This window comes from Pieris napi, chromosome 20 (genome assembly GCF_905475465.1).
Source record: "Pieris napi chromosome 20, ilPieNapi1.2, whole genome shotgun sequence".
Classification (NCBI taxonomy): domain Eukaryota; kingdom Metazoa; phylum Arthropoda; class Insecta; order Lepidoptera; family Pieridae; genus Pieris; species Pieris napi.
The window spans coordinates 7781018-7805506 of record NC_062253.1 but is presented as its reverse complement, the minus strand read 5'-3'; the positions used below and the strand labels follow the sequence as shown (position 1 = coordinate 7805506).

The 24489-nt window shown below is 33.3% G+C and overlaps 1 protein-coding gene across 7 annotated transcripts in view; it reads right to left on the bottom strand.

Moving 5' to 3' along the window:
• The window catches only part of LOC125059488 (guanine nucleotide exchange factor DBS-like), a 97755-nt gene that overhangs the window by 9116 nt on the left and 64150 nt on the right, over positions 1–24489 (bottom strand). For all 7 annotated transcript variants that reach the window (XR_007118677.1, XM_047663914.1, XM_047663915.1 and 4 more), the window contains exon 12: positions 896–1030. Coding sequence is in view for 6 of the 7 variants with exons in the window: in XM_047663914.1 (XP_047519870.1) it covers positions 896–1030 (135 nt within the window). In the remaining variant the exon portion in view is untranslated. The remainder of the gene's footprint in view (positions 1–895; positions 1031–24489) is intronic.

Here is a 24489-nt window from a genome sequence, read left to right as displayed (position 1 = left end):
CTTTCCATTGTATCTCGTATTTCTGTACAACTGTTAGTTTGTAATTGTGAATCTTTGGTAATTGACGAATCAGTTAAATACTCTGTAGTCGATACGTGGACGTCCGTTTCTTTAAAGCCGTAGATGGGATTTTTTACGGTGTTCCCAAAAGAAACTAGAGTTGAGTTACTGCTTGCTAATGACGTCAGTTCAGTGTTTTGTCGTTCAGATACTGTCAAAACATCGGAATCCGGCAAGTAAACAATCTTCTCTTCTGTTTTCGGCGTGTCTTCATAACCAGGTAGTACTTCACCGTAATAAAAGTTTCCAATAAACGGTAAAAGGTACACTGGCTTTAAGTTCTTTTTCTGGCATTTTATTCGATTTGGTACGACACTAGGATTTTTCTTCTTTTTATTTTTCGTTTTATCGAAGAGCGATATTTGATTCGCATAGTCACTGAAAAGAGTCGATTCGGAGGTGGTTCTCGAAAGTTTCTTCTTTCGCGTTGTGGTGCTGTCATTTTTTCTGTAGTACCATGAGTAGGAAGTGCCAATGCTAAGATCGGCGGAAGACTTGTGGAGGTCGTATTTTCCATGTTTCATATTGCACTAAACAAAAAATACACACGCGACGGAGAGTTAGCATCGAGGTGTACTTTGCGAATGTGCTAAATGTAAAGCGTTGGCGTTCCATTGAGTGGGCCCGCTGCGCCTGAGCGGTCGTCGCGTGCGTGGCTTGTACATCAGATAAATGGTGAGATGTCAGATGGTCCATAGCGGGCCACTGAGCGTGGCACTACTATGTGAATACAATGGCATATTTAATTTTCAGAGCGCGTAACGCACAAGAGATATCGAGGTGCTTAATGGACCATATCAGCGAAATTACGAAATAGAGCAGGAAAAAATCTTACAGTGAGAATTGAGCCCATTTCCTGTACGTAGATTCTTTCAGTCTGTAGAAGTTCCGCAAGAACGTGGCCTCTCCGTGACCGCCGAGCCTCTGAGTCTTCTCCTCCAGAACTCTCTGACCCTCCTGACGTCTCCATCTGTTGATAAGGCAAAATTTGTTTTAGTATAAATTACTTACAATCCTGACTGCATTTTTAGGCCGTCCGAGCAACTGAACTTTTACCACTTTTATTCAAAACAAGTCTTAAGACAGCTATACAGTTTTATTATTTCTAAACAACAGCCACAAACATTAATTGACACTGACATATAGAAGATACTCGAACATCCGTGATACAGATCTAATCGGATAATCGCAAAGGATATTCGTATAAAAAAATAAATGCTTAAATTATAAATACATTTATTGTTGATAATTGATTAAAAATTACTAATAAAGGTTACATTCTGGTCTAAAACACAAGTGGCAATGGCCAATATAGCAAGATGCACAGATAAAAGATGGACTTCAAAGACAACTATGTAGAAGGGACCAAGGGGAAAACGAAGAAGAGGGCGCCAATGGTAGATAGAAGAAATAGAAGCGTTAGCAGGAAGCGAATGGAGAAGGAAAAGCATGGATAGAGAAATTTGGTAAAAACTGGAGGTCTTTATTTATTTTATTTATTCTTCACATAATGAAATAAAAAGGAGCGAAACTGGCGGCCTTGTCGCTTTCGAGCGATCTCTTCCAGGGCACCACTGTGAAAATTAAAAATTAGATAACGTAGGCGCAAGAAGTAAAAGCATACATAAGGCTACATATATTATTTAGACAAAACGAATGGAACGAAACAAAGCAACTAAATCATATGTAAAATGTGATCAGGACAATAATAAAAGCAGGTACACATGGATACATATGTAAATGAAAAAGTGCATATGAATCACGATAATTTTAGATAATTTAGTACGAAAGTTAGGGATACGTGAATTCCGATCGATGGTACTGAAGGAAGTAAGGATAACAAGAAAAAATTAAATATATCAAATTAAACTGTATATTGGAAATAAACCGGATTAATTATTATTATAGTTAACGGTCAAATAAATAATTTCGAAGGTAAAAATACTTTCCGGTATAGCATAAATTATTGTGAAAGTGTTAAGTTTCACCTAAATTTAGTCGGAACAAATGTGCAGAAATTGCATACGGTCAAGTTTAGCTCTAGTAACATGTAATCGAGTACGTTTGCTTGTAATTTCCGTTATTATTCCGCTAACCCGTTTTATACGTTATAGACATGCAATACTTAAAAACAGATTTAGGTATGTAGGTTGTAAGTTCCGAAGGTAATAAAAGTCGTAGATGAAATCTTGTATGAGGATTTTTTTTTTAAAGACAATTCACACCAATTGACCGAGTCCCATGCTAAGCTGGTGAAGCTTGTGTTATGGGTACTAGGAAACGGATATACATACATAGATAGATAGACATATAAATACATATTTCAACACCCAAGACCTAAGCACAACACCAAATGCTCATCACATCGATGTTCGTCTCAGCCGGGGATTGAACCCGAGACCCATGGATTCGCAGTCAGGGGTACTAACCAATGAGTCGTCATCCACCAGTCAAGACCAGTCGATTCTATGAGGTATACGTTTCAGCGCCAACTTCATTTGTTTATTGTTTCGCTGAGGTGAAGCCAAGTCTAGGTATCGTAATTACTAAGTCATATAAGATAGAGACAGATACCTTCTGTTACTTAAGTAAAAAACAATTCCTATAATAGTAGTAGTAGATTGTATAGGTTTAATTTCTTTATGAATATTACTACCATTTTGCAAATAAATTTAGTTCAACTTTTAAAGCTTTGAATGCTTTTGAAACTCAAACAACCTACTTTTATGAATGAACCTAATTTATACATTTTTAAAAATAAAGGCTTCAACTCACGTGAATATGTTGTTCGGAAAAATCCTTAACAATTTTGTATCCTGTTTTCAGAACAACGTTTAATGTATCCATCATTGCACATACATTTAATACATTACACTTTGTGATTCATTGCATTTATACGTAACGTTATTTAAAATCAGAACAGGATGCAAGAGCACATGGCGAGTGTTTTAGTAAGAATAAGGAACTGATGGTCGGGATATAAGGGGCGAGGGAATACGTTGGGTTTGTAAAAAAAGTGGTTGCCTCCACCCGTGTATTGTAAACAGATCGGCATGTTGCTCTACTTTAATTACATTTCAATGTTTTCTGATAAATTATGATTGACACGTATTTATTTCAAATATTAAAGAGGCGCTTGGCGTGTTTTACAGTTAGTCCAAGTCCTAGGGTCCACCAAAATCAATAATTGTAACTTATTATTAAAGTAATCTATTGAAAAATAATACTAAAATATGATGACTGACTGATGGTGATAGACTTCAAAATCATTAGATACTATTACTAACTGGCTTTTCATAATTTACTTATCCTATCATTTTAGAACAAATGTTTAAAAAGTCTGTCCATTGTGGTAAACACTAAATAAGTAATCAAATACCAATAATAATGTGAAGTGACTCAAATTTCATTTTAACTTCAACTTAAACAGAAAAATAGTTTACAAAGAATGAGTTAAGTAGAGCAACATATTCGGAGCTTAAAGTTTTAAAGAACGTGCTATGTACGGCTCGTTACAGAATTGCCTGTGTGTGTAGTACACTAGTGTTAGTGCACACCTGCCGACTACTGAACAATTATTATTGGAGTGTAGACCAAGCCTTGGAGAGCCTTAAAGAACGTGCCCGCCTGGGGCCATTACAAATTATAGATGCTTTTGATATTAATTGGTATAAATTATTAGTCGTATCGAAAAATGTTTTATGTACCTGTTTATATCAAATTATTTTTTTTTTTAAATCAATTAAGGATCTAACAATATTTCATTAAACTTTGTCTATAATTGTTTTCGATGTGAGTTTTTATTCTGTGGCAGCGAGCGTCTATGCTTTCTATAGACAGTTCTAAATTCGAATTTAAATACAACACAATAGTCAATATGAATTTTTTCGCCATCTTTGAGTGATTTTGCTTTGCGCGTAATATTTTTGACGCACAGAAATGCGAATGTCCGTTAGTTCTTTACTTTAATATAATAATGAAAGGGATGTTTCAAGGAATAGCCTATTGAAAGACGAAAAGCATTGATCTCGACTGTCAAATGTTATTGTTTATTTTTTGTATCTTGGTACAGCTGTAGCCGGTTTTTGTTTGGAGCACATGCAATGCAGCACGTGCTTTGAACTTGGTGGGAAAATAGATAGATTATCATATTTTAGAATACATATAACATTACTACAGCGAGAGAAATTTATAGGGTTATTGGATTGGATTTTATGATTAAATAAATAAAATGAACTTTTGTTAAACTACACGGATTAATAAAATATTTATAATTATTATAATAGATTTACATCATAATTTTTATAACTTACGCATTTTAACGGTCATATTACAATTAAAAAAATGATAAAATAATTTGATAGCACAACGGGCGGTAGGATTTGGTACCTGGAGTCTTCCTATCGTTCTCTTAACTAATAACCCTTACTATTCTTTATTACACAAATTGTCGCATGTCAAATTATGTCGATAATCTGTGCTAGATTACTTCGGTACTTATGTTGACGTATCCCCATAGACAATCGATGATCTCCTGAAGAGTACTCGACTAGTACTTCTTCAGATCCAGCTTTAGAACACATACTACTAACTACCCTAGGTAAGGGGAGAATTGGAAACCTTTTTCGATTTAACCTCTTCAAAAATATATGCATAAAGTTAATGATAGTCCATAGAAACTATTAGGAGGTTATTATTATGTTTATTTCTTTAGGTATCTATAAACTTTATTGAATTTAGTTCAAGAGCTAAATAAAATTAGTGTAAAAAAATCCCTGACCTCAGATGTTTTGTGAACTTGAACTGATCGTCCAATGTCCTTATAACGGACATCCTCAATTACTTTCATGTGAGAATTGTATATCTTTATTTTGCCTGACGTGTTTAGTATTACTCTTATCAAAGCGTGGATGAATATAAAGAAAGAGTATGTAATAAAATATTATATTATTTTCAGAATATTATTTTAATTTTTTAAGGATTTTACAAGAATCTTAGCGAGTCCTATAAATAAATTAAATAAAATAAAATATTGTCTATATTTTATTTTTAACAAGAATTGTGTTATAATACGCGATTGGACCTATATTATATACATATGTATATCTCATATAAGAGGTATTAGAAATTATAGGAAAGAATAACGCTATTATCATAAATAAGTTTTTCATGGCAAAAAACAAGCTGGAGATGTAAGTGATACTACCATGGACACACTGCCGGAAGGCTCACAAATGCGTTGCCGGCATTTTAAGATTTGGTACGCTCGTATCTTGTAAGACCTTAGTCTATTTGGTTCGGAAATACTTCCTAAGTGAAAAACAAAATAAATGTCTTGTATCGTAGTTATAATTATAAATTGCTGAACGGGAATACTTGACCATAATATACGAAAACATAGATAAAAATATACAACATATATATGTCGCAGCCAACGAGCCTTATTAGCCATTCAATCAACAGCCTAGCCTTTTAACTAAACAGCGCCGTTTAGCTAGCGGCCTGAAAGATATTCAGCCAGTTAATCAAACAGCTAGGCAAATGGCTTAGACCGATAACGTTACATTACTTGCCTAGCCTGTTGACTGTAAACTGCAATTTAGTTCCACTTTCTGCCACCTAGTGGCTAGCGTCGAAACTCTTCAAACTGTCAATATGGCGTCGGCAAACCACATCTTGGATGGTGTTTTCCACAGTTTAATGAAAAATAACAAGTACAATGGAAGAGGGTAGTGGCAATAATAATGTGAATTAAGCTGTGATATTGACTTTAATTTTTAAAGAAATATTTTTTTATGTCATCCATTTTATTTTTGTCACATGGTCACTCTATCGTACGAATGGCTTAAGCATTAGCTAGTTTATTCAATGTTGTTAATCGGCGCTGTTTAGTTAAAAGGCTAGGCTGTTAATTGAACGGCTAATTAAGCTAGTTGGCTGCGACATATACATAACATAGATAAAATCATCACATATAAAGAAATAATCGATACAAACAGATTCTACGGCTTCCGTAGTTTCGAGGGACATTGGTTCTTTAAAAGAGTTCAAAAGTCGAATCGATATTCGTAACCAAGGAAGTAAAGGCACATTTATCAAGTGAAACTTTTTCTTAATTTTGTAGCAACCTGTTTGACGATCTCATAAATATAAATGAAGCCATTGGGCACGCAACGCACGCACTTTTCTTTCCGCGCCATGTTCCTTTGTGTCGAATTGATTTTTAGTATAAAAGTTTCTTCTTGCCCATTCTTCTCCACACGAAACTACCTTTTGGAAGGGGCAACTAGAATCTTCTTTATATATATTTTTTTTGACGTTCAAAAGTGCCATTTTAGATGGTCTAATTGAAATAAATGATTTGACTTTGACTTGACTTTTCTAATATACATTCGGTATTGTTCATCGCATAATGACCTAATTACAATATTTGATTTTAGACAAAGTATCACGTATACAATATACTCATAATCACAGTCAAATATTTTAATGGTAACCTTGCACAATGCTTCCGTGGGCGTTTCCAAATCTTAACGGACGTAAATACTTCGAATGTTTGTGTATGCAAGATGAAAGACGATATTCATATAATTTTTAATAACAGTTAAGGATATGTTTGTTTTGTTATACACAGGTTTAAATTCCAAATAACAATATTAAAAGGTAACATTTTGAGCAGTGTTGGCCTAGTGACTTCAGCGTGCGACTATCATCCCTAAGGTCGTAGGTTCGATCCCCGACTGTGCACCAATGGACTTTCTTTCTATGTGTGCATTTAACATTTTCTCGAACGGTGAAGGAAAACATCGTGAGGAAACCGGCTTACCTTAGATTCAAAAAATCGACGGCGTGCGTCAGGTACAGAAGGCTGATCACCTGCTTGCCTTTTAGATTAACAAATGATCGTGAAACAGATGCAGAAATCTGAGGCCCTAAAAATTCTGTAACGCCACTGATTTATTAATTTTTATTATAACATCTGTGACCTCAGTTCTAGTATCAAGAACCTAATAGATTTCAAATATTTCATCAATAGAATGCTACGATATCCTCAGTTGCAATATTTTTTTATAAATACATATTTCTGTTGACTCGTTTCCACCCATACATAGGCCTTTGAATATGGATTAGACTACAAGATGAAGCCGTGATAAAAATTCGTGCGACAAACGAGGACGCCCACATCCGGGAACTTCGCACTACAAATCTTAAGGGCACTTCCCGATTTAATTAGCTACACTCAAGGGATCATAACATCCGCTATTACAAAAAATCTGATATCATGTTGATACAATTTAATTAAATAGAATTTTTTATACCTACATTAAAATATTTCAAGCATAGCTAATTATGTATAGCTTTCTACGCTGTTTACAAATATGTTTATGGTATGTCTTTTATAGACTTAAATAAAAATTATTCCAATGATTCCGGTGCCCTGGTGAAGACTATATCTTGTGCAATACAGTATTACTATATATTTGCACATTACTTGGCACTCTTTCATCAAACACTATGTCAATAGCCTTATATCTTAATCATTAACGTATAACCAATAAATAATTTAGTTTATTGTCACATATTTATATAATAACTAAAAGGCAAAATTACTAGTAATTAATAAAGCTTTTATGTTCATAAATGACCAGAATTCGAATACTCACGGCTGTTTTTCAAACATTTTGGAAATAAATATTGCCTTTGCTACTCAGAAATAACGTATTTATCGGTGAATTTTTTTTTCAATTGTAAAAATTGAAAAATGTGAAATTCATGAGCATTTGTTAATCTAATAGGCTAGTAGGTGATCAGCTCATGCCTGACACACGCTGTCTACTCTTATGGTCTAAGGCAAGCCCGGTTCCTCACTATGTTTCCCTTCACCGAGCGAATGTTAAATGCGCACATAAAAAGAAAGTCCATTAGTGCACAGCCGGCGATCGAACCTACGACGTCAGGGATGGGAGTCGCACGCTTTAGCCACTAGGCGAACAGATTATTAAGGGGCTCCTAGACGGGCCATTTTATCACGAAAATGTATAGCTGCAAGGGTGTGGCTGGTAGCATCAGCCAGCATTTACGGCTAGACTATGCAATACTCGGCAATATTTTTAGTATGGACGGGAAATATTGAGAAATATTTTTTGTATGTCCGAGAAATGCTTAGTGTCACAGCCGTATGGCCGGAACGATCGCTTTGCAATCGAAAATACTGCAAAATTTCTCAGCCATATTATTGCTGTCTTGCTTTACGGCCTAAGTGCGTCCCTTTTTCATGCTAATCGTAGAGTTATAGCTAATCTTGTTTAGGCATAGATACGGCAACGCACAATATACTGAAATTTCTCATGACTTACAGTTAACATCTGTGTGATTGCGCGAACTATGAACTAAACAATGTCGTAACAACGCAAAAACATATACAACAGTTGCGTAACTGATTTGAACCGGGACACTCCGTTAACCCGCCCGTTACACTAATATGGAACCTATATACACTTGCGCAAATTATAAGGCAAGTAAATCAATTACAATACGGTACTCCTGAGAAATATGAAATATAAGACTTGAGAGAGACGTTTGAGAAAGCTTTCTGATTCGAAAAACGATTTACACACAAATATTTCAATTTGTTTAATCTTGTGATGAGAGATACATTATACAAAACTGATTGATAGCTGTTGCTTAATTTAATTTATTACTGAATTATTCCAAATAAATGAATTATAACAACTGCAATTTAGTTAAATACTTTAATGATTAAATTTACTTTCATTTTGTTTCATTTATGATTTTTTACGATTATATACATATACATACACTTTTGCACACAAATTAATAATAATGTTAACAATAAACATAAAAAAAACATGGTGTAACTCGCAGCCTTATCGCGGCTAATTAGCGATCTATTCCAGGCAAGCCTATTTAGTATCTATTAAAATGCGTTTAAGATAAAAAGGGCCAGAGGGTTTAATTAAAAATTAGAAAAAATATTTTTTAATTCTGAATATAATTATGTTGCAGTCAGTTTTTAACACTCGAATAATATAGAAATTTAAGCATTTCCCGTTATTGTTCTCGGATTATATATTGTTATAATATATATTTTTGATAAGTACCTATATTAAACTAGCGGACCCGACAGACGTTGTCCTGCATACTTCAAGCGATTAGGATATTAAACAAAGTATGAAAGTACCGACTGCAGCGCCATCAGCCGGACTGATTTGTGAATCTAAGCCATCCAGGGCGCCACCTAGACGCATAAAAAAATTTGATTAAAATCTGACCAGCTGTTTAAGAGGAGTTCAGTGACATACACACGTGCAGAAGAATTATATTAAGGTTCTAGGATACTATGACTCGTGTGTATATACGTTTTTGACTGCGAAGAAAACGCGTGAACTCTCGACTATGTCTCTGAGGTTTCTTGAAGCTTGTTTATATGACACCAGTTTTATGACTATAACATAAATAGCATGGCAGTAGGAATCTGCTGCGAGTGGTCATTTAATAGCTGTAAACAGTTTTTATTACCGACCAGTGGTTTCAGCTAAGTTGTGGTTACTTTACACCGTGTTTATATTGCAAAATAAACTGATGCGTTGTGGGAATCTAAAGTGCCTTAAGAAATAATTTGTAATTCTACCCGACAGTTGATTTTAAAAATCTAATACGGTCATTATTTTGTTCCTTATTTTATTCTTACAATAACTTAATACTAATAGAATATGATAGTTATTAATTGAAAATTTAAACTGAACATATAAACAAAACAAGAAACATAAATCCTAAATCTTTTTGTAGAAAATTATGAATAATGCAATCTTTGTAAATTCCGCCAGTGTGCAACCAGGCAAAAAAGTGCCTTATTTATTATTTAAATAATAAATAAGGCACTTTTTTGCCTGGTCCACCACTGTGTGAACCTACTGAAGTATTTAAGAACCAATTTGACTTAGGGTCCTTCATACGACTAATTTTTAAAAGACCGGCAACGTATGGGCTGTATGAGTAAACAATAATTACATATTAGAATTTTTTGAATGTACTGTCATGTGGAATCAATAATTGCACTGATTGAAAAAATATTGCTGACACTCTGTCGAAAATAAAAAAAGATAGTCCATTGAAATGTTACAATTTGAGGGTCAAACTGAACATTAGTTAGAGGACGCAATTTTATTTATGGGACATGTAGGGGGGGTCAATACAAGCTTAAACCCAAGTTTGTGTGGTTGGCGCTCTTGTCCCCGGCCGCCATCTTGGAAAAAGGGGAGGAAACACGTTTTTGGCTATATCTCCTAAACTATCTATCGTACAACAAATTATATATTTTGTAGCAAATTGCCTTCAATTATGTCTATGAGATTTGTTATCATATGGCCCATAAATAAACAAACTCTAACAAATGTTCAGCCCATGTAACATTTCATTGGTCTAAGAGTATTTTTTGTATATTGATTTCTTGACCTATTGCCCCTAAAGTCGGGAGTTATGTAACTTCACATTATCTATGAGATGTTTAACATATTAAGCAAAGCAATTAACTTTCTTAACAGTCCATGTGACATACATAAAACAAATCGTAAATTTCGCGTTTGCTAACAAATATATAGGTTAATTACAACACAATTCACACAAAAACTTACAGAAGCCAACTTCCACGATATTTCTTCTAACACTTGAGCCCATTGCATTTGGTAACTGACTCTGTCCCTTTGTTCCTTGGACCTCTTCCATAGATGTTTCTCTTTCTTCTCCTCTTCACTTCTTAATACAACTTCATCGGATTCTATCGTTCTCCACGTTCCGGACATATCACAATTTGATTCGTTCTCCGTGTTTTCGACCATTTTTAATCATTAGTACTGAACATTTATAACAACAATGAAGAAACGCGGTCACTTTACGAGGTCGGATTGTTCTTCCGGGCGTTTGATTATTTATTTTTGCGGAATTTGTTTTGTGTTATGTAATATCGTGTCGTAATATTAATTGGAACCTTAAAGATTTGTGCTATTAGTAATGGTAATTATATTTGAATGTAAAAGTTATTGTTTGCGTTCTAAAAATAGGCATCACTAATTTTAATATTGAATTCGTAAAGCGGCCATGTTTACGGCAAATATACGTTTAAATTTAATTAATTATCGCAACTACATTTTAATGTTAAAAACTTATTATTTTTATTTCTTATACAAGTAGATGAAACGTTTAGCGACATTTTGTAAGAATCTCGATTTAGCGAAAACCGATTACGGGCATATCGAGGCGTGGAATATTTAATTACTTTGACCTGAATGGCAACAGAAATCATCGTATACGTATATCACATAACTTGTACATAAATTTAGCTACCGTGGTAAATTATGAACTTAGAATCACTCAAATATCGCTTCTAATCTAATGCTTTTGTAGTCCAAGTAAAGAAATTACCTATCTCGCTAGGCTTGAGGTTCAGGAGAAATGTATTAAAATATCATTTATATAAAGTTCATTGTTATCAAATTGACGTTCAGTCAACAGTACATTGTATATTAGTTTTATCTCTGTAATACTGCAGATGCTTAAGATATTAAACACAGATTTTGTATAGTAATTTTGTCACAAATAGAAAAGAGTGAAGGAAACCATCGTGAGAAAACCAGCTTGCCTTAGACCCTAAAAGTTGACGGCGTGTGTCAGGCACAGGAGGCTGATGACCTACTTGCCTATTAGATAAACAAATGAACATGAAACAGATACAAAAATCTGAGGCCCAGATCTAAAAAGGTTGTAGTGCCACTGATTTATTTATTTCTTGAACTCTAAGAAAGGTTGTTTATGGAGAAATAGAAAAAATAGTTTTAATTAGACTTAAGTTTTTATTCCGCAAAAGCGAACTTTCTCTATGGGATTACATAGAAAAATGTCCCATACGTTGGTATGTAGCTACTAAAAAGGTAGGCTAAGTAAAACATTCATACTAAGGCGTAACAAAGTTCGCGGGGGCTAGTTCAAAATATAAATACTGTCAAACCTTTGGACGCGACATATTTTATCAACTATCAGATTACAGACCATCTTATCAACATAAGTCACGTCAACGTTAGATCCAATTTATTCACATTGTTACAGTTATTATCACCATACAGGATTACATCAGAGCGTGGGAGGATCTTTGAACTCTGACCCATCTTCCTACTTTTGTACTATATCTTCCGAAGTTCATACGTAATACGTTATATAAAAACGCGTGATTTATAATTAACAAACCGTTCCGGCTTTTCAAAACGTTATTTAATATTTTCTCATACACACACATAGAACGCACATTCACGCCAACATTTATATTATATTCTACTACGGGAATTAATGGTAATGTTAATGGTATTATTTTTCTTATTCATGACATTTAGATTTATATTTATGCTGTTGTATATCTAAATATATAAAATAATACTTTAATAAGTATATGTCTTAGCTCAGGTTAAGATTCTTATTAAAATGCATTAATTGTATGTAGTATTATTGCATTATTTTAATGAAAGACATCGTAAGCTGCAACTGACATTTAAACTCAAATGACGTGTGTCAGGCAGAGAGCATAGATGTGATTTTTTTTAAAACGAATCGAATAAAAACGTTTTCCAAACCAATTAAACATCGATAACGACTCAACCGGATTAACTGTCATGCGATAGCTAGGATTTGTAGTCAGACGACAATTTAATTTTGTTATCCAAGTCCAATGTACATTGGAATTGGATGATGAACTTCGATTCAATACTACTAATGAAGTTTAAGGCACATTAATAAAACACAGTGAAGCCTTTTAGGACCTTTTAGGTCTGTGCTTGAGATTTCTGTATCAGATTCGTGGTCATTTGATTTTTATAATTGGCAAGAAAGACAACTTTTTGGGTCTAAGGCTATAATAAATTAAATAGGCTGCTTAATAAACGCTGGCCGTCTACAATCTAAAAATACGATTAAAGGACTGGCTTATGAACACACCTTACGCAGTGTTGGCGATGCTTCTGAGACCTAATATATATTTACGCAATTCATTCAATCACACACACACACAAAATAATTAAAAAAAAAAAAGTTTATTATGGAAGAGCTGGTAGCCCTGACACAGTCTGTATTTTTTTACTTAAAAGTGTCCCCAAATCTTACATCTTCTAATGAATTGTTGTCAAATGAATAAACACATTTTTATTTATAAGCCACGCCGGTTTCCTCACGATGTTTTTCGATTATGAGCGAGTGTTAATTGCACATAGGTGCACAGCCGGGCATGAAACCTACGACCTCAGGGATGAGTCGCTGAATACACTGCTCAATTCTTTAATCTTTCAATAGGTGTCAATCGATTTTTCTGTATGAGTTTGACATATTTGACAGCGCTCACGTGACTGAAAATTTGCACATGGACCTTAAATATCTAAAACTAAAATTTATTTATTTGTTTATAATTATTTAACTAAACTAAATAGTATATAAGAAGGTATATTATTTGAATTAATAAGAATCGCATTCATTATAACACGTTTACGAAGGACGAGACTACCCTACTAAAGTAGGTTACCATGATGGGAAGTTGACGAATTGTTAAGCTTGGAGTGGAAAGTCCGGCAAAAAGTGGTCCGACCCACTCTACTACCCTATGCCCGAAGCCCCAAGTGTGTCAAGACGCTCCGTTACATTATTACCCCGCATGGGTATTAAATACACATTAATGATGTCCTGTTATGTCGTGGTATACACTTCTAAAACTATTAAACTGTTTCATATAGAATTCAGTAACAAGTTTGTGATAGAGAGTTAAATATTTCGTATCACTTGTTTTATTTTTGGTTGTCAAACAATTTACTGCGACTTGTCAATCGGCACATATTGATAATATATTTATTATTAAAAGAAAGTACTAAGGGCCCAGATTTTAGGTAGCTGTTATATTATACCGATAGACGAGAAATCAAATATAACAAAATCTGTATTTTTGTCCCACTTTTAAAACTGGGTAAGATTCAGTATCGAGACGTACCGCCCCGTACTTCTCCTGTTTGTTAAAAACGTATCAAATTTTGGCGAAAGTTTGCGCTCCGTTCTGATCCTTGTATATAGTATCGTCGCTGTTGAATGATAACTTCGTATCTCCAGAGAACCAAACATTACAGGAAACGAAAAAATGTTTCATTTCGTCAATGTTCGTTATAATATTATTATGTGATTTTGACGTGATAACGTCTTTAAAATCGTTTTAGTCGGGTGACATGTTCAGAAACTTGTGTCACACCAAAACCTCACGAGCGCGATCGCAGGTATAACGAGAGAGAGACGGACCGATCTCTCGTCTCATCTCGAGCGCTGCCAGTTATTCCGTGAATGTATGAAGAAAAATGTATATCATAGTCGAATAAGTAAACTTGTCATTTTACACCCGAAATTTATCATCAAAAGTGTGAATAAAACGATAGATGTAATTTAAAATTTGAAAAAATTGTTATCTTCATTAATTCCTTACTTCCCAAAAACTTATATCACCAATAAGACGTTATCACGTAAACATCTCGATCGTAAACCTACTTTACAAATAACCAATATTATTTTTTCCATAGTTTTAGATGGTAAAAAGGACTTATTTATTAATAACATAAATAAGTCCTTACTGCATGATTATACCAGTAAAATGACATAAGAGTCTATTCTCGAGAATAAAAAATAAATGGTTGTTTGACATACGAGTTTATCATTCTACAGTGACGGTAGGTATGTAGTGTGGACTCGGTGTCCGTACTTAGACGCTCATTTATCCGTTGTGCGTAAAGTCCTGGCTAATTAAGTCAGCCGAGCTTCTTCCAGAGCCGTTCTGAATATATTAATTATATAAAAATGAGTCAGTTACTTCCTAATACAAAACCAGAATTCTAAAGACGAATATGGAATCGGAGAAAGTGGTTATTCCATGTGTGGAAATAATATTAAAAGCGCCAATAGATTTGTATATAAATACAATTCTACACTATTCATTCTAAATCGAATTGGTTACTAAAAATGACAATAGCACATACTGATAACGTGATATTATTAAAACAAATGATTTACGAAGTTCTTTTGTTTATAACGAAATTTCCGTGTTCTGTCATAATTTATATATACAAAAGTTTTGTATTTTCTCTCTATATAATATTTTATCTAAATATGTATAAAGCTTTTATTTATTGTATATAGAAAAACATGCGCGTCGAACTACAAACTCTATGCATTGTCTAAATATTTTAGCGTCTAAAAATAAAACATTTACTTTCAAACAACTTTTAGTAATAAGGAGAAATTGCTCAATTCTATAAAAATGTTAACAATTTATTTTCATTACAGTAATTATACAGGAAATACCTACACATGTTAGAAAGTAACTTGTGAACATTGCGATTACACAGTTCACGGTAGCAAATTATATATTTTATACTGAAATTATCTAATCGCGACAAAAAATAGTACGACCATATTTCAGGACAAAGTACACATGTCGAAAATTAATACAAATTATAAATTTAATTTTTTAAATATATTTCTTCGATAATAAAAACACGTGGCGTTTTAATTTACAATACCTACTAATATTGCATAAGTTCTCTGTACGAAATTTAAATTTTAAAAATATAATTTCTATAAGGTTCAATCGCTCTCTCCCTTTTCTTCGAAAAGAACGCTGCACATCCTCGTGACGTTCCATAAAATTTTTCCCTCATGCGCCTAAGAAGTTTCACTTCAATAAAAAAAATTAACTGCAGTAGTGTTAAGTAGCTTTCTTTCTATGTACGCAATTAAAACCCCCTTGTGAAGGGAAACGTCGTGAGGAAACCGGCATGCTTAAAACCAGTGTTTCCCAACGTGGACCCACGCCCCACCAAATTGATTGTTAGGGGGGCCTTTTCGAAAATTTATTAAAATTACTTGGAATTTGTTTTTTCAGATTTTTCTTGTTTTGAAAATTTACTTACTGTGTATCGTTAACAATTATTATGTGTGTTATATAAGAATTTTAGAAAGGCCAAGGTGGGGCATGGGACAAAAACGGTTGGGAAACACTGCCTTAGACCCTTAAAATCGACGGCATGCGGCTTGCGTCTCCCCCGTGTTTTACTTTTCGCCTCGTTAAATATATACTTTGTGTTAAACAGAAGACATAAAAGACTAAAAAACTATATCTCAGTCTATATAGTGGTCATAATAATCTGTCAAAAACTATCGTGTTACCCGCATGAACAAAATTTTAACTCAAAAAACAAAAGACAGCATTTTGACAAATGACAACTTTCTCTCAACACAAAACATTATGTGACGTCATCGTATACTTTTCTCCGTTTCATTAGAATTTACATAAACGAGTATACATGTAGATTAGGATTGTTATGTAATTCGCAAGCTGATGAGAGCGGTGTCTAATCTTTATGTATCTTTTTACCATAAGTATTTAGATTTATATAATAGTGGAAGGTTTAACCATAGTTGCTGCTTACGACAAAAATTCCTATTATGCTGATGACAGATAGCGTTTAAAGCTGTACCAAGATATTAACGCTGTAAGAAACATTTAAATAACCCTACTAAGTATATTTACTGTAAGTAAATATTTATTTGAGCAGTGTTGGCCTAGTGGCTTCAGCGTGCGACTCTCATCCCTGAGGTCGTAGGTTCGATCCCCGGCTGTGCACCAATGGACTTTCTATGTGCGCATTTAACATTCGCTCGAACGGTGAATTAAAACATCGTGAGGAAACCGACATGTCTTAGACCCAAAAAGTCGACGGCGTGTGTCAGGCACTAGAGGCTGATCACCTACTTGCGTATTAAATTGAAAAATCTAGATTCCGATTCAAATTGAGGCTGTACATATCGTTACTATGAAATTGCATTTATAGTTCTTTACTTTTTCTGGTTTGTGTCAACTCACTCAAAATAACTTTACAACCAACTACACTTATGAACGTCAACGGAAAAGATGTTAAATTAATTCTAAATTTACATTTACTACCAGTTCGCAAGCCAAGGGCGTAGAGCGGGCATGAAGAACTGGCAAGAAACTCTCCGCCACTCTTTAATCGCCAAGTTTTGATCAAATTTAAGTCATACAAATTGTTTGAAATGGAGCAAATCAATCTTAAAAAATTATCGTTAGTTTGTTTTAGATGTAATATATTATTTGTTTCAATTTTAATTTATCAATAAAAATAAACAAAAATAGCCTGAATTCGAGTATTATTATTAGGATTACATTAAGTTTATGTTATTTTATTTAATATTAGGACACGCTCTCCTACAGAGTGAAGACCTCCGCCAAATTCTACAATTTGTCTTTCATCTTCGCTATTATTTTGAAATCTTCACCGCTACCCTTTTATTTCATCTTTAATTTTATATTAATATCAAAAATAAATACCTACACGAAACGCCGCAGACAGTCATACATTTCATTAACGGTAGAGAGCATTACGCTCTTGTCCCTAACATGCGTATACTGTTTACCACAAAGTGAATATTTAATGGGGCTAAAAGTGTAAACCACGTGGAAGATGCAAGCCAGACAACCCATTGTTGTGGTGAAATTGCTCTACCATTAATTCGATTTCTTAACACGTTAGAAACTATGTAAACAATTGAATATCTAATAAAATTGTGAAGTGTTGATATATGTCAAAACTAATATTATCCACGAAGTTCTTATTTAAACTACGATTTGTGTCTTATTGCTCTGTGCCTGTTGATAACATCGTAATAGCGTAGTACCTCACGAGTTCTCTATCATATGTAAATACAAATGTTTATTAATTAATATCTGGGTTGTTTTAGTTTCTGTTTAGGTTTATTTTAAATAAGCGTTGTGCGTATATTTTTGTTGATTTTGTGTGTTTTTCCTTCCTTGTTTCTAATATGATTTCTGATGTGTATTTGTGTAAAATTTAAAACTTCATTATTTATTGTTTAAACCACGCCTACTGTTTTAGAATAGATAATTAAAAAGGAATACATAGAACCCTAAAATATATTAAAAGAGGTTTGTACATGTATAGATTGAATGCTGGCAGTATTTCCTCCCTGTATTGCGATACTTGTAATACAAATTAGTTATAGAATGTCACAATTTAGGCCTCGATATATATGTCACCGTAAATTGTAAAAACCGTTAGATTGTAATCTATCTCGCGAGATTGTAAACTGTCGAAAGATTGTCAACTCAACATACTGCTTGCAATTTAACGTATTATTATTCGGTAGTTATATGAAATTGTTGGGAAGTAAAATTAATCTGTAATTGACCAAAGAAGTTTGAATGATAACTAAGTTAGTGTAGTACAATCTACCGAATACTGATAACCGATAACCGATAGATTACAATCTAACGGTTTTTACAATTTTACGTTAACATATACACCGACGCGAAGTTACGAATTAGCCGCGTGTTATGGAAAAGTAGTTCATGTAAAAGATAAAAAATCATGAACATTGGACTCTCTTGTTGAACCAGGACTAGCGATATATGATATTTATTTAGCGATATATGAAGAGCGAATAAACAATAACAGTGCAAGCCACCGGGTAGTAATGTATTTCTACGTATCAATATGAAAATGAGTGATGAGTCATAAAACTGATAGTGAATCATATAGTAGACGACAGTTATGAAAATGTCCTTGTGATGAGGAAGAGGGGTTGACCGGTATAGTATTCTTATCAAGTTTTATATGCAAGTACTCAAATAATGTTTCTATCAAGTCAAGTCAAGTCTAAAATCATTAATTCATATAGGTAACACAATGTACCTAGTTGGCCTAGTGGCTTCAGCGTGCGACTCTCATACCTGAGGTCGTAGGTTCGAGACCCGTCTGTGCACCAATGGCCTTTGCACACTATGAAAGTAGTGTAAAAGTATTTATTAATGCAATTTTCAACTTTTGGAGTATGGCTTAGTACTCTGGCAGTGTGCCAATGGAGTCTTCTGTACGCGATAACACTTGCTCGTTTAGTAAAGATCTAAAATTCAAACAATCTAGAGGTATCACGAAAAGTAACGCTTATATCAATAAAAATAACTACGGTAAATAAACATCAAAACCTAATTGAACCTGATTTGTGGTATTTGCGCAAAGTAGGCGGTTCAACCAAGGAGATCCACATATAAGGTACTGCTACATTCCACGTGAATTAGAACAGTAACTCGTGCCAATGGTGACAGGGACCATCTGTCTTCGTCAAATGGTCAAGACGATCATGAATAATTTTATGTCGGAGCGAATTGAATGGCGTAGATAATTTTAGGGTAATGTTATTTTATCTATTGAGAGTTAAATATCTTCTTCAAAACTAAAAATTATAATAATTAATACTAAACTGTATAGGTACCTACTGTTCATTAAGTTTTAAAGGATTATACAAGCCAAATTAAAATAAAAAAATCAGTGTAGCATACAAGTTTTTTTTAGGTGTGGGCCTCAGATTTCTGTATCTGTTTCATGATCATAAGTGAATAGGTATGTAGGTGATCAACCTTCTGTGACTGATGCACGCCATCGACTTTTTGGGTCTAAGGCAAGCCGGTTTCCTCACGATGTTTTCCTTCACCGTTCGAGCAAAAAGTCCATCGGTGCATAGCCGGGGTTCGAACCTACGACCTCAGGGTTGAGAGTCGCAGGATGAAGACACTAGGCCAATTCTGCTTCAATTAATACTAAACTGTGTACTAATTAAGAGTTAAAGGATTATACATCCTAATTATCTAATTAAATTTTCGCGTGTTAATTTTCAAGTAAAATTTTAATACCTAATCAAATATTAATTACCTAGATACCGGAACACAAAAAATATTTAATTAATCACGGAATTAAATAGCTATTCCTCATTATACTTATATCAAAATAGATTTCGTAACTATAAGGAAGAAAATTCCTTCTACACGAAAATACATACAGATTATTTGAGTATAAATTATAAAACAAAATCTTCGAAAGCTAGTTCTGATTTTTTGGCGGTCTGTATGTGTAATACATTATTAAAAAGATTTAGAACATAGAAACAGTATAAAATGTAAATATGTATAAGTAATCCAGTAAAATGTTATGATACAAAAATGCGTTCGTGAGAAATTGTCGAAATTGAACAAGACGTGACGATAATATTTATCGTTAAATGAACCAAGTGGTTTTTTATCTTATCACGATGGGCTTAAGAACTTTTTATAAAGAATTAAAATATATTTATTTATTAATACTTCGTTGCAATAACATAATAACATTGACAAAATTAAATGATCTCTTCCAGGCAACCACTCACTATTATATGTAAAATAGTATAAATAAAACAAAAATTAATTCCTTTACAAATCAAAATGTAAAACTAACGATAGGTGTTTGTTTTATTGTGAATGATCAAAATCCAAAACGCTACCACATGTCATTACGTTTGCTGAAATCAAATACATTCGTTTTATTCACCACCCAGGCCCGAAAAACATGATTTATTTGTTGATTTAATTACGATTCGACAACAGGACTGTAGTCCAATCACAGATAGGCTACACGATCCGTCACTTCGTTTGACCAATCACAATCAAGCGAAAACGTCAGGACTCAATTCAATGTTCGATTTACAATCAATTTACGCGGCATTTTAGTATATCTTACAGTTCCGTTCTAGTTTCCAACTCGCAAATACATTAACAACGGAAAGGGTACGTAATCTCGTTAAGTGCCCAAGGGACAACGACCCATTGTAGACAGGTTAATGATATAGCGTTGATGTGAAACCATACTACCTTCATTAGAAATGCACTTGCTAAGTAGAAAGTGTTAAGAGGAATAGTTAACACTAATTCATATTATATTTATAAAACCTCGTTTCTTTTGAGCTCAGAAATTTGATTTGAGTGTTGTTTTTATAATCATTGAAAGGTCGTATCATAACCATCGTATTTTGTCGGATAATAACATGATTTTATAAATGAGAATTGTACATTCAAAAAAATGCTTCTGTTTTTATCACTTCAGGTGTATATCTCACACCGTTGAATTTTATTTTGCAAGGGATTTTGTAACAGCCGTATTATTTGTGTTCATTTTTAATTCTACCACGGATGCGATAGATCACTATTAATGTTACTATTACTATGTAGCACTAAGTATTTTGTAAGTAAGCGTAATTACTACAAACACTTCGCGTTAACTCTCGACTCTGAATCTGCGGGTTAAATGGACAATTATATCGGCAAGTACTTTCCATACATGGTAATGATTTTTCCGTTAAAACCATTACTAATAATATAGTAGTACATAAAATATATTGTTAATGTAATTTTTAAGTACATATTTTAAATTCCACATTTTTGTATGCCTTTACGAATAATTAATTGTGATATAACAAGGCGTAAAAGCAACAAGATAACTGATATAGCTGTGTTCTTGAACTTTTGTGAATTTGGTAAATGTCACAGTGCGCTGTAATATTTGTTTTGTTATATTCTTTTATTAGCTCATTCGGTAGTGAATTGCTTGTTAATTTACTAAGAAAAAAATGCCGGTAATTTTTTAAAGTTTTATCAATTTGATTAAATTTGTAGCCATTCTAATTTAATATAACGTTGAAACAATGTTATCAAACAAAACAAAATCGTTTACCGTCATCTTTACCTACGCTTAGACCTCTAAACAACCCAACATGATCTAATGTGGTCATAGGAGAAGTGATTTAAGATATTATTATTATATATGGATGTTATTATTCGCGCTAAGTTTCGACTCTCAATGTTACCTTTACACACTATAAACGCAATTATTTAAATTAGTCTTCACAATAAGGTTTTTGTTTAAAAGAACCTCTACTTAGTATGAAAAATTGTTTACCTTCGATTATCGTTTTCATTTCGGATAAAATAATAATAAAATTTATATTAGGCAAATGATAAAATACTAAACCGTTATTCCGAAGTGGAAATCAATGTTACGTTTAGACATATTAAATAAACGAATACGTTCTCATTTAAAAGTGCTTGTAAACAATCAATTATCGACAATATGTAATACCGGTAGTGAGCAAGAAGTTTGCTCGGACCACTAATTGCCAATTGTTCAGTAAACACGATTATCGCATAAACACATCAACTATTCTTACAAAAATGCAAACTGACTTATGTCAGAAATCGAACCGTCCAGGAGTACAAACAATATTTTGTGGAAACGTGTGAGAAAAATAATTATCGAAGTTTCGCGCAACCTAGCATTTAAATCTCTCACTGAGACTGAAATTGAAAAGCTAAGATCATTCTAAATAAAAAATAATGAAATCCGTGCTATTGAATGAGCAATAAACAAAGGAATGCGTTTATTCTATCATAACAATGACACTATTTAGGTCGTGATAAGTTAAACATTTATCAAATGTATTTTTCAATTAAAACCTCTTTTAGATAATCACTATAACGATAATTGTTATCACATTGTTAAACATTGTTCAGTCACAACACTTTAAATTTAATTCAATAAAACACGAAATACGCGCACGAATCGTTCGCGGCGAAGGAAAACTGAATAATTAATACACGAAAATAAATGCAATGATATCCTGTTAAGCGTCAAAGGTCGTTATGAATGTTTGATTAATCAGCTGTTAAAGGATTACTTATCGTGTTTATCATATTAATATTGTCTTATGCCAACCACTTTTTATCTTTATATATCAGATAGGACATCTTTTAATAATTGATAGAGTAAGGTGTGATAAAATTTGGTAACGCGTCCATGAAGGTTTCTGTGACATAAAATTAAATAGATGCACGCATATCTCCGCTTGGATATTTTTTTCTGTAAGTGTTATTAAAATTCTAGTTAAAACTGTGGAGCAATAGGTTTATTGGATTCCATAGATGTCGTTACAATCGATCATGTTAAATAAAAAAAAAATAAAAAAATAGCTTTGCGCGAAACCACGACTGAATCCAAAAGGTGATACATATTTAGAAATCAGTATCACATGTCAAAAATCTATTATTGGATTTGCATTGCCTAATTACCTCAAATGCCCTAAAACAGAAGTGTCAATGGGTGCATATAGCAAGATACACCGATAATAGGTGGACCTTAAAGACAACTGTATGGAAAGGACCAAGAGGAAGAAGGAGAAGAGGTCGCCCAAAAAAAAGATGGATAGAAGAAATAGAAGCGGTAACAGGAAACGAATGGAGAAAGAGAGCCATAGACAGAGTCAGTTGGAAAAAACTGGAGGAAACCTTTACCCGTGAAGGGGTTCCGATCGACGGTACTGAAGTAAGCTAGGATATAGGATAACAAGCAAAAGAAAAAAAATTTAACATAATCTAACCTGTGTATTATAATTAGTTTTTGTTATGATTGGAAACAAAACGGGCTTTATTATTATTGATTACCTCTAAATCATATAATAAAACATGTCATAAATCCAAGAAAATTTGTCAAACGGGTGTCAAGCTGATTTCAGTTTCCGAATCTTACCCTAAGAGTAATGGAGATTCCTTGTAAATTGAATTTTATTTACTCAATTATTAAATCTCTTTAATAAAAATGCAGTTTTACCGATTCAAGGTTGACTGATATTCATAGTTACGTATACTGTTATATAAACTACAGTATTTTCTAAAACTTAAATATTCAACGCGTCATAATTTTGTGAGTACCTATCTAAGTTATCTGTCATTCACCTTGAATTTTATATGTGATTAACTTCCGTAGTAACAATTTCTTATAAATTTCCCGCAAACAAAACCTACATTAAGTGAATATAATGTTAGCGCAGTCTACGTTAAGCCTTATTCATTTGTTAAACAAAATGACGTATAAAGCCTGAAATTCTTTAAAAATTCTAAAACAAAAGTGCTCTAAAAACCTAAAGTTTCACTTTTCAAGAGTATTGTCAAAGAGCTATTGTGCTACAGTACAAAGAGTATAAAACCTCACTATTTTTTCAGCGCACCGTCAGTTTTCCAGAATTTTTAAGGTACACGTTTTTCATAATGAATACGACCATTTTTCATGCATTGTTTGAAATTTTACGGTGATGTAGAGAGGTAGTTCAGTGTAACGTATGCGTAAATCTAAATATATACTTGTATACGAACAATGCTGAACATAATAACAATTATTGTTATATGCGCATAGCACGCATTTTGGCCAGACAATTTGGCCCACTTTAGGCAGAATTTGCCACGCTTTGTATTGGCTGTAGAAATTTTCACCGATACGAATTAAGGAATGCCTTTGAGATACACATAGGCCGGCATCGCATTCGTAAACCACCCAACGTTAATTACTTTTATTCTTTCTACATCCTGTCTCATAATAAAATTTGTTGAAAATGATATTGATACGAATTTATAAAAATGTGTTATTAAAATAAATTTCCTTGAAAATT